The 16699-nt window shown below is 39.7% G+C and overlaps 2 protein-coding genes across 4 annotated transcripts in view; one reads left to right on the forward strand and one right to left on the reverse strand.

The window, feature by feature from the left end:
- Positions 1-10552, reverse strand: znf330 (zinc finger protein 330). Of its 3 annotated transcripts, none has more exons than XM_030416224.1 (10): positions 10423-10552; positions 7586-7763; positions 7472-7491; positions 7302-7372; positions 5470-5546; positions 4526-4652; positions 4342-4446; positions 4145-4191; positions 1974-2091; positions 1-618 (listed from the first exon to the last, which is right to left on the reverse strand). In XM_030416224.1, the coding sequence occupies exons 2-10, from the start codon at positions 7703-7705 to the stop codon at positions 323-325; spliced, it is 981 nt and encodes a 326-aa protein (XP_030272084.1). In that variant the 5' UTR covers positions 7706-7763; positions 10423-10552; the 3' UTR covers positions 1-322. The 3 variants fall into 3 exon arrangements, with proteins under 3 accessions (XP_030272084.1, XP_030272070.1, XP_030272076.1); XM_030416210.1 differs by lacking the exon at positions 10423-10552 and adding an exon at positions 8209-8313; XM_030416216.1 differs by lacking the exon at positions 10423-10552 and adding an exon at positions 7864-8271.
- The window catches only part of rnf150a (ring finger protein 150a), a 23575-nt gene continuing 16750 nt past the window's right edge, over positions 9875-16699 (forward strand). Inside the window, exon 1 of the mRNA XM_030416199.1 lies at positions 9875-10732. Within this exon, the coding sequence (XP_030272059.1) occupies positions 10279-10732 (454 nt within the window). The 5' untranslated portion in view covers positions 9875-10278. The remainder of the gene's footprint in view (positions 10733-16699) is intronic.

The following is a 16699-nucleotide window of genomic DNA, read 5'->3' on the forward strand; positions in this document are numbered from 1 at the left end:
AACGTTTGGGACAGGAACTTTATTAATTCAAACTCTGCATATCAATATTTTGCTTATATGTAATTTATGTATTGTGGAACTGCTGTAGTGAGAGATGTTATCTTCCTCTGTCCACACTCTTTCTATTCCTCAGAGTGAGCTGTTAGAAAAAGTTGATATTCAGAATTGTATTGGCACCAATATGGATATCCAGCTGTGGTTATACTAACTATATGCTTCAATTCTTCTTTCGTTCGTCCCCCGACCTGTAACAACTCGACACCTGCTGAGAATCTATGCGACCCTCCTCTGCCTGTCAGCCTGCTCCAGTCTCTGTCTAAGCTCAGGCGGTCCCGTCCAGTTTGAGACCAGCCATGGTATCGGCAGCCTTTTCCACTTTGCCTTCTTCTTCCTCCTCGTCATCATCATCTTCCTCTTCTTCCTCCTCCTCCTCATCATCCTCCTCCTCCTCATCATCCTCATCGTCCTCGTCATCATCGTCCTCTCCATAGTTGTCCTGCCGGTCCTGGCCTCCAGCTGCTAAGTTCTTCCAGTAAGAATCGTACCCCGACGCTCCGTCGTCGTAGTCGTCGTAATCGTCATCAGCACCAGCCTGGCGGCCGAATTTCAATGTGCGAGCTGCAGAAAGCAAAGGTGTGACGTTTAATCACTGAAAACTGTTTTCCTGAAAAATACCTGCTGATTGGAAAAATACTCAGATACTGCTGTTGTGAACACTCATGATAAAAAAGAACAACTCTATATGCTGCATGACAAAAAAAATATCCATGTTCCTTCTCTGGTAGCTGGAACTGGCACAACTTCTTGCTTGTTTTTTTTATGACATGAAAACAATATAAAACACATTATTTTGCATGAAAACATAAAATAATATTAAGACAAAAAATAATAAGCCAATAAAACCTTTTAAACCTCGTTTCATGTTGAAAAAATACATCATTTATAGCAGCCATCTTTGTTTGGATTAAAGAGAAACTGGCTCAATTTATGAGAAGAAGATAAGAAGGATTGAGTGTGCAGCAGAAGGGCTGTTTCCTTTCTTTGATGTCTGTAGTAACTTCAGAACAGCCGTAACTGTTAATCACTTTGTCTGGGTTTATTTTAAAGACCACGTGTTACGAGTGCTTATTTTTAGGAAAACAGATGCTTCCTAGCACACACTTGGCTCTGGCATTCGAAAGTAGTCAAGCAACGACTCACTGAGAAAAACTGTTCAAGGACCAGAAAATTAGGTATGATGCAAGTTTGACAGGGAACGTCCATGTTTCCCGGTCTGGATGATGCGATTTAATGGTAACATGCAAATCACAGCCGAGTTTTAACCCAGCAGCTCATTGTACATTCATGTGATTTTTTCACACGTTTCCAAACTGTACTTTTCAACAAAGCTCTTCAGGCAGAGCAGAGCTATTGTCTCTCTCTCGCCCTGTTTGTCACTCTTAGATGCCTACAAGTCCAAAGATAACAGTCAAATGAGAACATGGGGTCTGAGAGAGGTCATCTCTGTGATAACACTGAAGGAGAGATCTTGGAGTGGAACGTGGACATCTAAATGTTTTGTCAAATTACTATTTCTGCGGTCAAGAATTAGCCCTTCAAGCTCATTAGACCTACTATAGGTAACCATGCTATACTGCAATGTTGTATTTGAATTCAACTGAGATATGGTTCTAGGTGCCTTTTAATCAGAAGCACCTCTTTTTTGTCGAGAAGTCGTGTTGATATCACAATATCTTGTCAGGTTGAGTTCAATAACAGCTGAGTGAGGAAATACAGGAGCCGCAGACAATAGAAGAGAAATTAGCTCGATAAACATTTTATGGGAAATGAAAAGCTCATTTCTCGAAAATGTTGTTTCAGACTCTTTCTGTTTCGTTTTTCAAGTCAAGGCTGTTGCAACTTCCTCCAAATAGGCAGGTTTACTGGAAACAAAGCCATCACGCAGTTTGAGCAGTTTTGTGTGTGAGACTCACTGGACATGCTGAGGTCTTTGGTCTCCTGGGTCTCATGACCACACTTTGGGCAGGGTGGACTTTTTCCTTTCTCCTGTTTGAAGACCTTGCTCTTGGCGTGGTCGTCGCAGTAACAGGCCTGAGAGGACACAGATGAGCGGTTAACAGGACACACATTAGCTTGATGTATAGCTTTATTTTGGTTTGAAATATGAGAGTGAAACCCAGTGACTGTTCAGGCTTGTTTGAGTTCATTCATCATCGAGTCTTCCTTTTCTCTGGCATTAAGTACAGAGCCTCTCACTGGCCCTGTTAAGGATTTACAGCTCTCTGTTCTCCTCCTGTACAGTGTGATAAAGCTCTTCAGACCATTTCTTCTTTCATTTTATGTCTCTGTGACAACCAAACTGTTTTCTTAGAAAGCTTGCATTAGCTGTACGTATGCAACAGTTAGGACTCAGGTAATAAAGTTTTAGTTTCTTTCTTGACCTTGTTCTTTTCTTTGGTGGGACAAAAATTAAAGTTCAAGTTTCCTCAAAAGGAAGGGTTCAAGGCTAAGACTCCGGCTGTTTTCATTCCTCTTCTCCCAGGGTAAACAATGGGATCAAACTCCATTGTCCTTTTTCGGTGTTGAAATGCACACTAAAGTTCAGCGGGAGTCTAATTTTTTTTGTACAAAATGTGTGTCCTTGCTGGAGGATATCTCCCGAGTACAACCACAATTCCGAAAAGGTTTGTGTACAAAGTCAGTGAAAACAGATGCAAGCATTTGCAAGCGAACTGTGTTTACTAAAAAACTGTTTAACAAAGTGTTTTTTTCTGATGATGTAAAACATTACAATATTGTCTTTGTTTTGTTTTCAGTTGAGTATACTTCAAAAAGGGATTAACAAATCAGTTTTATTTCTGTTTTTCAAAGTATCCCGATTTTGAAGAAGAAATGCATCGTGATTCATTAATGGACATTAGAGCAAAGGCAATATTTTACAATTAAAGTCTTAAAGTGTTAAAGAGGCACTATGTGGTTTTCTTTTGAGGATAAATTCAAAGTCAGAATTTCAATATTTACAATATAAATGAGGTAATAAGACAAACTCAGAAATATTTGTGTTTTTCATAACTCAATAAACAAGCTGTTCTCAGATAAGCATAAAGGTCCCCAGAACTACGTTTGAAGCTAGAAAGGTGGCAGGGTCCGCCACATATAGACAAATTAAAAACAGTATGAAATTGTGTTGTCCTTTAATGTCAGTTTGTTTATTCAGTCTTGGACAGCAAACAGAGTTTGTTTATTTAATTTGTTTGGGCATAAAAAAATAATAATTGAATGACAGTCTCTCTCTTTTCTGATTTAAATCTTTTTCCTCAAAACTGCATAATGCACCTTTAAGATCTCAAGTGTTTTTTTATTTCAAGTTTCTGTCTGTTCAAGAGGCTGAGAAATACAGGTTTTAGTAAACATTGGCAGTTTAGGTTTTAGAATGCATTTCTAATGGACTTGTTCAAAGTGTCAGTGTCATATCTGCGGTGTGGTCGAGGGTTTGGTAGATTTTCTACCTTTTCTTTTTTTTGTTGCTGCCTTTTTTATTATCTTTTTATTCTTTATTCCATCCTTCTTGTTGTATACACTTTGTGTAAAACACTCTGAATTTATCTAGAATTACATGTACTATATCAGTAAAAATGCTTTATAGATTAATACAATCACAAGCAGCTTAGTCATTTCAACTACACGTGCACTTTGTAGATTAAAGGTAAAATGTGCTAACTGTTCTTTTTCCAAGGATATGACCCAACTCTAACCCACTGATGGGGTGGGGGGGTATGGTGCCCTGGCAGCAGCTTTGACTTCATTTTGAGAGGTCACTTTGACTGGATCACTCTTCGTGCTGTAAGTGGAACATTTTCTATTTTCATTTAGTTTCAATTGGTTTGTTTACTGCATGCCAGGGATATTTCCTGTTGTGGAGAAAGCTAAAAGCAGCAGCAAGTCAGAGGGAGATTTTCATTTGACTCCAGTGAGGAGATGTGGGTTGTTCTTCTTTGTTGTCCAAACAATTTGTGATGTGAGCCGATAAGATGGGTGTTGCTTTACATGAACATGCTCAGTGCACCCTAAGGAGCAGATAGTCGTGTTTATAGTGACTCGGACCCTTCAATGTGACGTGAGTAAAGATTGATTTTCTCCTCACCTTACAGCGCAGGCAGGAGTGTTGCCCCAGTCTATTACAGGAAACACCTAAAATGGGAGGCAAAGGCAAAACAAAATCACGTTCGCACCTCTGCACACATACCCTCCAGATATTATTCTCTGGAACAGATAAGATACACTCCGCTTTCTCTATCAACCACAGAAATTACATTGTGAAAGCAAAAGCGAATGACTCACATTTGTATGTTTCTGCCTGAAGGACTTGGCAGCTTGCCTGGTGCTCAAACTGATCATCCTCACACAAGAAGTTTTGACAAAACGAGCAGCGGAAGATTCGGCCTCCTACTCAGGAAGTTTAAACAGTCAGTGGTGATCTTTGGTGTGACTCTGACATGCCTGGGTGAATTTTGATAAAACCTACCATGATCCCACACGCTGCGCTCACACTCAATGCAGTCTGCATCCGTCAGGGGACACGCACAGGCGTGAGTGCTCAGACATTTCCTGCCGTGGCACACCCACGCTTCGCAGAAGTCACATACTGCCCCCTAGTGGAAGACAATGACAAGGTTAAAACAAAGACTTTGCTCAGATTTATTTTTCTCACGTGAAGGCAGAAAAAAAGAAATGACCATAAATAAATAAATTGCTGTTTATTGGAAAACCTGCTACATGCGTTTGTTATTTAGTAGGTAGTACTCACTGAACACTGAGTAATGGGTACATTCATCACGTGCATGCTGTTATCAGTTTATATAATAATTCTGGGAAACTATTATACACAATTACAGCACCATCTGATAAGGTCATGTCATTTATGGTCATTTATATGAAGTTCAGAGTGCAAGATATTGCAACATGTGGACAAGGTACGCCATGGCAGCGTGACATTAGAGGGATATCTGGTATTTGTTCTCGCGATGAAGTGCTCAATGCATGTTTGTTTGGACATTACTGCCCAGTGCTGTTTGCACAGATTTCACAACTTCCTGGGCGTTGCTGTCTGTGCAAATTACCTGGACAATCTTGCTTTGATGTCTGAATCAGTATGATACTGCAGGACAGGCAGTTTGCCGGCTTAAGGTCAAGGCGATTTTTACTTTGTCCCGTAAAAGGAATTTTACGGGATATTACATGGATTACAAAAAATACACAATAAAAACATAAAGACTGAATAAATGCACGCTTGAACTAAAACAACCAAACACATAATTACTAATTATAATTTAAGACTTCAACTAATTACTTCTATGTATATTGTACATCCCTGCAACAACCAAATGCTTCCACTAGGTTTGATAGGTCAACATGGGTCGCCGCACAAACAACCGTTCTTGCCGTGTGGCTGTATACATCCTAACTTACCACCATGGCCATTCCAGTGGTGTGGATCCCAGGATGCTTGATCACACAATCTGATGACTTCATGCATTTGGTTTTGCCTGACAACACAAGTGTGAAACATTACATAGTTTAAATTTGTAGCAATTAACATGTATTACACACTTTTTTATTGGCCATGAGTGAGTAGATTGTAACGTGACGTGAAAAATTAGACCATGCCGGTCTCTTTTTGGATTGTTTATACAAGCCTGTAGACAATTTGTTAAGTTGTTTAATGCTGCTGGATGGTGGATTTCTTTGTGAAGGATTCACGGCGGATTTCTCACAACAGTCCACAGGATGTTTCTTTATGCTTGTTTTCAATTAGAGACTAAAATGAATAACGAAATGAGCGAATAAACTCACAATTTATCGTGTGTTGATGGTAGCTGCAACTACTACAGAAGAGATCCAGTTGTCTTTGTCTATTTCCACTTTAAGTTTGAGAAAATAACTCCATGATGAAGTCGGTAAGGTTATCTCAGCTTTGCAATGGATGTTTTCTTTTTGTGCGGCCAAATTCTGATATACCTGTATCTTACTCCTCTGGGCCATAGATCTCCATTTTGGTTTAAAAAAATAAATCCATCAGTTACTACAGTGTTGCACTGGGTGACACCATACGAGCCAACTCTCGTTTTTTTTCACTGCCCTCTCCTGGTTTCTTCTCGGGTCACAATTCTCCTGTATTTCCACCAATTTCGGACTAGTTTTAACAGCTTTAACAGCTTTAACAGCTAACACAACCCGTTTCTGGCACTGTACAGCCTGCTGTTCTGCTGCGCCTTCCTGTTTCTTGCAGAAATTTTAAAATGAAACTGGCGTGAACTTAGCAATTTCGAATTTTTGCCAGTCAGTGAGTGCACAGACTCTCTCAAACATCAGTGAATGAATGAATTGATAAAAAGTGATTAAATTACATGCAAGTTTATACATGCTACAGGGGCAAATTATTTAACATTGCTTTCTGAGAAAATAAAGTTGCAGTGTATTTATTATGGCTTTGTGAATGGTCTCCGTCCAAAGACCTTAAATAAATCTCTGCTCAGATCTTTACAAAAGGTGTTAATTTCAGCTTGAAAATATGCCAGACACTCTTGGCGAGATAACCGTAGCTCACAGCTCAACACTTGTGAAGTGGGAGGCTTCTCCAGCGCCATCTTGTGAATCCTTGCAGCCGAGTTAATGCCACACCGTTTTACTTTCCTGTGTTCTTTCTTGTGTGAAATACGGCTGTATGTTGTGCTGTCGAATTCAATACAGAATACAGTTTGGAAGTACACAAATATGTGTTTATATAAAAGAAAAATGTTCGGGAGCTGTGAGACTTCTGTCTACTTCGTAGCAGGCCACTCAGGGAAGTCTGTGTGCGTATTGTTTGGTTATTTGTATTTATTTTGAAGTCACCAGAACGCAGTTCAACAAAGTCTCTAACCGCCAGATCCCTGCTTTGGTTTTGAAATCCTCCCCTTTTTCTTTTTAAGGCTGTCGAGTGTCATTGACACATCCAGTAAATACCCAGTAAGGCGCCTAATCCATGGCTGAAAATGTTCTCCCGTTTAAGTAGCAACTATTACTACTACACTGATCAGTTTTTTTTTTTAGAATTACTAAAGTTGTATATATTAGTGATCTATTTTAGAGATTTATGTCCTCACAGTAGGGACGCTTTGGGTCGGGCTGAAAAACTGACAAGTGGCTTGGGACGCTGGCAAGGGTTCAAGGGATGACCTAACACCCTGTAGGGTTTGTTAGATGATTTCATGATAAAAACATATTTAATGACGCATAAGGTAACAGTGCAGTGTACTCACCACACTGAGCGCAGATGGGCAGCTTCTGCACTGAGTTGCAGAAGTAGCAGAAAGCTCTGTTCTTCTGTTTTCTACCAGGTGACATTACAAAGAGAAACATATATTTATGACCAGTTACAGTCTCCGTAAACATCTGAGTTATTCGTATCTGATGCCACACTGTCACTTACCTCTGACATTTTTCACACTCCTACAAAACAGAAGACAAGAAAGTCAAAATGTTAGACACAGTGCTTACAGTGTGCGACTATTGGACGCTTGTGTATTAGTGTTTTATTACGCACCATGGTAACGTTGCAGGGGTGTTTGGCCACCTCCACATGATCCCGGTTGGCTCGACTCTGTTTCTCTCGCTCCTTACGGCTCTCAGCCTTTTTACGGGCGCCGGTTTTCTTTTTGGGCATTTCTTCTTCGACAGGGCCGCCGTCCACAGAGCTAACGGCTAGTTTGACGTCGAGTTAGCTGCGAAAACACAAAACATTAACGGCTGCAGTAGACGTGGATGGGTTAGCTAGTCTGTCTAAGAGCAATCGAGCTAACGGAGGACAATTTGGACTCTTACTTTAAGTCTTTTATTCGACTTTCATAATCGATAATGACGCGTAGACTCGTGCCGGTAAAGTAATGCTAGATAGGTAACACATGTGACGTTTTACGAAAACGGTGATTAAACGACACATTTTTACCGGTTTGTAACGTTTTAGTGAACGTTGTCTGTCTGATCAGCCCGCGGTGACAGTTGGGAAGCTGCCACGAAGAGTCACATGTTAGCTTAATTAAAGTAACTTAAAGTTAAAGCCGTTCACATATAATATGTAGGTAGGCTAGCAGTATAATTACTGCTGCTGAACGTTATATCTACGTGTCATTCAATAAATACGAGTTTGATTGGCAATTTTTGTTTTACCGAAATGATGATAAGCCCGACTTCCTCTAGGTCCGGTATGTAAACTCGGTCGGCTGAAACACAAAGCCGTGCTATTTGGTTCCTACTTCTGCAGCGGTGCTCCACAAGTGCAATAAATAGATACATAAATAAACTTTTGCGCTTACCATATAATACCATGTAATTTACAGAAACAAAACAATAAGGTTGTGCTTAAAAGGAATTGTCATAGTGAAAGGGGCACAATGTAGTTTTGGAAAAAGAATTACACAATTGTAATAATCACAATATTAATGAGTTAGTAATACAAACTATTATTTATTATTAAAACTAATATTTACTATTTCCATAATTTAATAAATAATATGTTCTCAGAGCAAAAATTAGGTCCCCAGAACACAGTTTGAAGCTAAAAAGGTGGGTCTGCCACATGTTGATTCAGTCACGAAACCAAAGGGAGTTTGTTTATTTAGTTTATTCGGGCATTAAAAAAAACAGTCAATGAAGATCTTCCTCTTCTTATTAAAATTTCTCCCCTAAAACTACATAGTGCCCCTTTAACGGACAACACAACTTCATTATGTTATGTTTGCTTATGTTTGGCAGACCCTGCCACCTTTCTAGCTTCAAACACTGTTCAGGGCACCTCGTTTAATCAGAGGACAACTTGTTTATTGAGTTATGGAAAAGCAAATATTTCTAAGTTTTTATTACTAACTCATTAATATTGTGAATGTTGGAATTCTGAGTTTAAATGTATTTTTCCAAAACTACATAGTGACAATATAATGAGCATTTCAAGGGACAATATGTTGGAGTTGCAGCTAAAATGATCACAGAATGTGAATAAATTGAAGTAGCAACATTATGATTTCTATTCTATTGTGTTGCAGATATATCCACTGGTGTTAGCATACTAACCAGCTATTCCCTCCACGCTCGGTCCAAAGCTCCTGTGCTAGTGCCGTAAACACCAAAACTCCCCTTGGTCCTCTCAAGCTCAGTCTGAACCACTAGCTGCACGGCTAACTGAGCTAAGGGCAGCTACAGTTAGTTGCATTTAGCTGTTATGCTGGGATTTTGCATTTCCACCACACCTGGGCTACCTGCTTGAAGGTGTGTCTGAAACCAGCGACCCACTTGTTCTGATCCCTGTGGTACTATCCAAGAATCACCACTACCAAAGTAGCAAAAGGCAAAAAGCAAATCAGCACGGCTCGGTTATATACTACCTCCTATTTGTTTGGAGTATAGTTTTGTCAGGTGGCCAGTTTCTTACATACACTCTTTATTTTCTGTCTCTTGCTCCTGTTTCTTCTTTTTGTATTTTTGAAGCTCTACTTACAACCTGGTTACAATCCACAACCGTGAAATGCCAGTACTACAATAATAATGTAATTTTGCCCCGCTGGTCTTAAGATTTTCTTCAAGTGTGTATTTCACCTTTTAATTATGTATTTTATTATATTTTGATGCATCAAAATTACTTTTAATGACTTAAATGACTTTAGCAATTAATAGATTTGCTATGACTAAACTCCAGTGAAAGTCTAATACATCATGTGACACCCTCCTCCAGGCTCCATATTTACAACCAGAAAACACAAACCCAAAAGTAATCCAGCATTTTCTATAGTTTGTCAATGTATCATATCCAGTAATCAATAACAATGTATATGTATATATCAATAATGTATATGTTATCCAGCAGTCTTCATGCTTTTAGCCTGGTTTAGCTCCTCCACACGTCACGGGGCCGTCTCGGGCAACTTGTCCACGCCCCGGTCACAGTGCGGATGAGCGGCGAGCCAATCCGGAGCGAGGGCTGGACGCAGCCAACAACAACACACGGCGTCGTCTCCTCCTGCAGGTGGTGGTGTGTGGACACTCACTTTCAGGACACCACGTCTGTGGAGGGATGCAGCTATCTGGCTCTGCTTAATGTTATTATGCAAGCTGGACGTTTGCTCCTGTAAAAAGAGGGACGTGGTGGTCTGAGCTCCCCAGTGAGGAGGAGCAGGAGGAGGTGGAGGAGGAGGAGGAGACCCGGAGCTCCTCATCCATCCCCGAAGCCAGCGGACACAATCAACGATGGCACCGTCCCTCATCCGAGCTTGCCGCAGTCTGGCTCTCTCGACGTGGCTTCTGTCGTTCTGCTTCGTCCACCTGCTGTGTCTGGACTTCACGGTGGCGGAGAAAGAGGAGTGGTACACGGCGTTCGTCAACATCACCTACCTGGACCCCGTCACGTCGGAGGTCAGGACGGAGAAAACCGAGTGCGGTCGCTACGGAGAGCACTCGCCCAAGAGAGAAGCCAGAGGTCTGGTGCTGGTGCCGACCCTCCCGCAGGACAGACAGGCGTGCGACCCGAGCGTCAGGTTCCCCCCCGCGTCTCCCAACACCGCCTGGGTGGCGCTGGTGGCTGCGGGGAACTGCACGTTCCGAGAGAAGATCCACAACGTCGAAACCCACAACGCTTCTGCAGTTGTCATATACAATGTGGGCTCCAGTGGTGCCAACGACACAATAACGATGCCACATCCAGGTAAGAGGCTGCCTGTCCAGCCTGAAAGGAGTCCTCCCTGCTGCTCAGTGGAGGGGTGGTGATGGAGGCCTGGGATTGTGTGGAGTTAATGGCTTATTAAAGGTGCACTGTGTAGTTCAGAGGGTGTGTATCCTTCTTTTTTTTAAATTCCTGAATAAACAAACTCTTTGTTTTTCATGAATTACTACACTAAATAAACAAACTGACCCTTAAGTATAACACATCCTGTGTTGTTATTTATTTTCAAGAAAAATTAAATATCATTTTATGACAGGATTTTGAAATAATCCTGACTTCTATCTTTAAAAGGAAGCTTCTTTGAGATCTGATTTGTCCTGCAGAATTGGTATGGGATGGAATATGAAGGGGTAGACACAGTTTAGTTCAATATAGTTTAGATTAGTTGACCAAATTCAAATACACAAAGAATGCATTGTCAGGGATAAGGTGACTGTATTCAGCACTAATTTCTACCAAATTTCAAAAACATGACTGAGCTATAATTTAGCTTCAAACAGCGTTCTGGGGACCTTATTTCCTCTGAGAACAACTTCTTTTCTTGTATAATACATATTTCTGAGTTTAAGTTATTACCTCATTAACACTGTAAATATTAAGACTCTGACTTTGAATTTCTCCTCCAAAACTACGTAGTGCCCCTTTAAGTGTTGGACACCTCTGGACAAGATTAATGTTTTTCATTTCCCTGCTGAGGTCCCAGAGCTCTTCTGCAACTGTGTAACCAATGAAATCATCAATTAGTTTCTTGGTGAAGTGGAAAAGTGGACTGATTTCCGCTGATTGTCTGCGGGTGCAACCTTTGAAAGCCCGGTCATGATTTGAGAACATGTGAACTGGTTGTTGTTGAAAGTGTTTTGATATTAGATAGGGATGAGACTCACGGAGTAACTGATGATGTGAAAAGTTGTCAAATGTCCACGATAGAAATGAAACAATACATTTCATTGTCAGTGAACTGAAACAGTAAACTCAATATTTAGTAATTATAAATCACCCCGAGCATAATTTTCTGTGCTGTGTTTCTTAAAAACAAAAACATTATTTCTGTGATAGATCAATATCTATTGAGCATACTGGCCAACCGATATACTGGTCAGGTTTACTTACATTTGTTGCCAGCTATTGGTTCTGGAACGTGCTTGATATTTTGGTGCCGCAGACATATAAATCAATCGAAGCTGAAACAGTATTGATGATCAATACCCAGCCTTATACATGTGCCATATGTTGCATTCTCAAATAACTACATATCTCTGAACACACACATTTCAGATTAAGTTGAACATCCTTTTACTTTGTCTATTGCCAAGAGAAATGACTTAATGCATTAATCAGAACAAAACGACATGATGAAGAATAGATTATTTATTGATTTGTTTACTTGACAGCTGTACCAGAGTCAGCAATGCAAAGTTTACATCTGTACTCTCTTTGCAGGTTAAAATTGATAATACAGTATATGAAACACAGTTACAGGACAAGACACAACAACAACCACAATGAGGTTTCACCAGATGAAGTGTCAACTTGTTGTGAAGAAGAAAAACTACAAACCTGAAGCACAAAGACAGAAGAACAGAGTGTTAATTAGTGTTTTTAACTCAATGCTAATCAAGCAGCTCACACATGCTGACAGCCGAGCACAGTGCCAGTTTTCCCAGTAACCGATCAATAAGAATACCAAGTATTTTTCATTTCATTGTCACACTACTACATGTTTAGTGTATCTGTTATACTTCAACAGATACCTAAAAACATGTATTAACAAGCACTAAACCATAATTACAAATAAATGATAGTCCTTCTTAACACTCAGGGAAATGTTGCCCACAGATGGCAAACTGTGACTGAAGCTTCACTTCACTCACTTGTTGAGCAAGAAGTGTGTAAATCTTCCCTTCACACTTGTCTTCATGAATATGAATTAAGAAAAGACCAACTATAATCAGCATGTAAACATTCAATTTAAAATATACAAGACAAGTGCAAGGTTAATAACCCCTCAAGACAAAGCTTAAGAACGTCAGAAACAGGTCACACACCCAAAAAGAATTGTGTAAATAAACCTTCTGATATGATCCGTGCCGAATGTCTTCATATTAATCCCTCTTCCAAGGAGGCACATCTCCTTTGTTTGCAGGAGGGTGTGCAGGCTGATGCAGAGATAATTGGACAAACAAGCTGAGTAATTTGTTTGCTACCTGTGCATGACAACCATTTGTTGATTTGTCCAGTAAGACATGCAGGTCGCAAACAGAACAGGTGACATTGAAATTTCTTGTTCACAAATTATGTGAAACAAAGACAAAGTTTAGTTCAAGTAGAATATCAATATCATTTAATTCAATTAATTCCCATGACTGAGGTTGTCATCTGTGAATGTGGGGAGGCATGTCCCCTTCACTTTTCAAAACCATTTCTTGTCAGCTTCACTTTTATTGTTTGAGATTGATTTTTTCTTAGTAAAGTCACTCAACATTTTTCTGCAACTGTCCTCCTGCAATAATCAACATGAGATGAGATCTGAGTCTCACTCAGTTTTTTTACTGTGGCCTTCAGTTACTTCACCATTCAGGTGACTCACCGGTTGCCTACTTTATTATCAAAGTTTCGAGGTCTGTATGCAGCATGAAAGCAAGATCTGCAAACTAGAGCCCAACCAGTACTGAAGCTTTGGTGCAATGTCGATGCTAATATTTGGAGCCGATATTCTTTTACACACAGAATATACACATCAACGCACATTTTTACAATGATCCCTCAAACACATGTGACAAAGATGTGCATATAACAGAGGCCAGATATAATTCAGTTTAACAACAAACTTGATTGTCTGAGTGCACTGAAACACTAAACCTAACTGAGAACTGGATTAGTATAAACTACTAAAACAATATTGACCAGGCTCTACTGCAAACACTACACAGGGCTGAAAAATAATGAATACCAATGTCATTATTGGTATGATATTTTCCAGTTAGTTTAAAAAAAAAAAAAACACAGATTTAAATATCAATCATATTTATTTATGTTGTTTGTTTCGGACATGTCAATTCATAAGCATCACATTTCATCATTGTTCAAATAATACAACACACATGGCCGAAAGGGAAAAGCGGGAGAAGCCAAAGCTTATCAAGTCCCGCCCCCATTACCCACAGTATAAAATCTTCATTCTGATCTTTTCTTGTCTTTTGCAAATTACTTTTTTCTTTTCTTCTCTTTTTTTCTTTTGTTATGACCTTTGACAAAACATATTACAGCAGTAGCATACAGAGCTGAATTCAAGCTCTAGACAGTACATACAGATTACATGTGTGTCTGCACATGTGTCCATATTAGTCCATCATGAAATCATAAGATCATAAGAAATTAAAGTGCATAGCAGAACTCTGTTTTGTAAAGATGTAAACACACCATTATTTAAGTATAAGCTATCTATAAAGAAAATCTATCTGTAAAATGATTTTATGTTTGATTATCACAATAACATTGCAGAGGCTTACACAGCGATTGTACTACTGTGAAAAGAAATAACCCTGTTGCAAAAACTTTTCTCTTAGCTTTCTGAATAATGCGATGCCTTATTGATCTTTAGGATTTTTTTTATATTGTTTCACTGATCCTGGGAGTCCTAGATAATCAGTTTTTTGTTCACATGCTCTTCATCAGCACACAAACCTGCTGACACAGGTTCAGATGTCGGTTCTGCTTTGTAAAGTGGTCTCCCTTCTCATTGCCCCTCCACTCTCCTCTTCCTCTTTAAAATGTCGTTTTTCCAAACAAAACAGGCCATTGTTCATTCCTATTTCCATTTATTCCTAGTTTAGTATTAGGTCTGTAGCTGCCCTAGATTTGGACTAAACCATTTTCTTCCAAGCATTCTAAGCAGTTATAATGTTTTTTTTGTTTTGGAATAACCCATCCCTTTCTGTACACATTGTTTGTGAGAAATTAAGGCAACTTAAAGGGCTTTTTACAGTAGCTATGAGTAAAACCTTGTTATCCACTTGACTTGTATTTCCATTGGAAATGGGCTCTCAGCTCGGTGCTAGTTTTCATAAAGGTGTGTCAGTCCTGTGCCAGGCAACAGCAGTAAAAGTGCCAAAGGCTGTTTGACAAAAGGATCTGTACAGAAACAGATGTTCAAATAAAAGTTTAGAACACCTAATGACATTATAGTCACTTTTTTAGTTGATCAGTTTCGGTGTTTTCAACAGGTTTAGGGAATTCTTGAGTGCACACATTCCGTGAGGGGTTTAAAAGAAAAAATTCTGGATATAATTAATTTTGGAAATAATTTCCCAGTCTGGGATCAATAAAGAAATTCTATTCGATTCTATTTACTTTCTTCGATTAAAAACATCCAATTTCACATCATTTTGGACCTTTATTATGTTTGTGTGTGAAACATTGGAAATAATAGAACAGATAATACTCAACACACCAACATTAATGGTAAAACTTACTAAAGAAGTTCACTGGGGAATAACTTCAACCATTAGGGTTTTTTTTGCTTGTCTTTCACTTGTAATGGAATGTCTTTCATTAATACATTGCTATTTTTCTTCAAGTAAATGGACTGTCGTCTGTTAAGGGGGTCAACAATATTTGACAATTAAACAACATCTAGCTATTCCTTGTCTGTTCAGGGCGAAGCAAACAAAGGCTCCAGTGCACATCACATTACCTGCAGCAAAACATTAAGAGACACCAGGCTATTTTAAAGACCTGCCCTGCTATGAGCCATGACCTCAATATAAACTTAGACACTTTAAGAAACAGAATCAGTTGCAGGGAGAGGTGTGATCTGTTGCTCATAGAGAGGAGGCTGGTAACAGAGAGTACCGTGACAAAGGAAAAGGCCTTAATGTGTTTGACTCAATGAGAGGCTGCCAAAGAAAGAGTGGAGCACTTTCCTGACCAGATCCAACACAGCTGGGCTGTAAAATCCACAGTTGCCAGAGCCTGAAACCTCTAACAGCCTGGCTTTATTATTTAAGGCTGAGTGGTGTCAGAGTCATGTTCAACCTTGGACCATAAAGCCGGGTCAGATACTTTGGATTTATCAAATCTGACAGTGTGGGTTTATTCCACTGTTTTAAACTTTTCAGCCATTCTCCCTTCAAAGCTTGAAACTTTACCACTCAGATATCCAATCACAAATAATCTCCTAAATTAGTTGTATAGAATCAAATGAATTAGTTTATTAATTTTCTTGTGACAAATTAAATTAAATTAAATTAAATTAAATGTACCTCATTCATCAGCTGGTTTCTCTTTTCTTTGGCAGTCTAGAGTTTCCACAGTTATCCCAGTTGTTCCACCGTTATCTGGGGTTAGCGACCAGGAAAAAAGCAATGGCTCTTCCTGTTTCTGTTGTGCAATGGTGGACTGGCTTCCTTTGTGCCATAATTCATTCTTCATTTTTGCGGTTAAAATGCCAGTCTAGATTACAGCCATGACACTAGGCAATCAGTATTTACTCCAGAGTGATAAGTCAAAGAAAAATGTGGCTGTTGACAGTTTCATTTAACCCAAACCATGAACTTTTCCTAAACCTAAGCAAGTCATTTTGGTGCCTAACCAAACTACGACCGATTCATGACTTTAACAACGTGACGACGAAGGTTGGGTACGACAAAGGTCTAACACACCTATTGCTGTGGTGTGTGGCATTGGGACATTGGCCTTCAGGTCTTGTGGGTTGGGGGTTGGGGTCTCCATGGATAGGATTGGTTCCTGCACATCCCACAGATGCGTAAACGAGCTCCTGGTTACGTCACTCCCCAATGGCAGTGCCAACCCAGCAGGACAGTGTTCCCGGTCTGCATCAGTATTTCGGTTGGTGGTGTGTGCACAGTGGCTTCCACATGAATGACAGAACCCAAGGTTTCCCAGGGGAACATTGCATTGTAACAAGATGATCAATGTTAATCACTTCAC

This window comes from Sparus aurata, chromosome 1, assembly GCF_900880675.1.
Source record: "Sparus aurata chromosome 1, fSpaAur1.1, whole genome shotgun sequence".
NCBI classification, from domain to species: domain Eukaryota; kingdom Metazoa; phylum Chordata; class Actinopteri; order Spariformes; family Sparidae; genus Sparus; species Sparus aurata.

Coding starts and splice junctions, on each gene's coding strand:
- znf330 (XM_030416224.1), bottom strand. CDS start 7,705: ATGCCCAAAAAGAAAACCGGCGCCCGTAAAAAGGCTGAGAGCCGTAAG. Junction 4,192..4,341: donor TCAGGCAGAAACATACAAAT/GTGAGTCATTCG, acceptor CTCCCATTTTAG/GTGTTTCCTGTAATAGACTG. Junction 2,092..4,144: donor ACTCCTGCCTGCGCTGTAAG/GTGAGGAGAAAA, acceptor GTGTCCTCTCAG/GCCTGTTACTGCGACGACCA.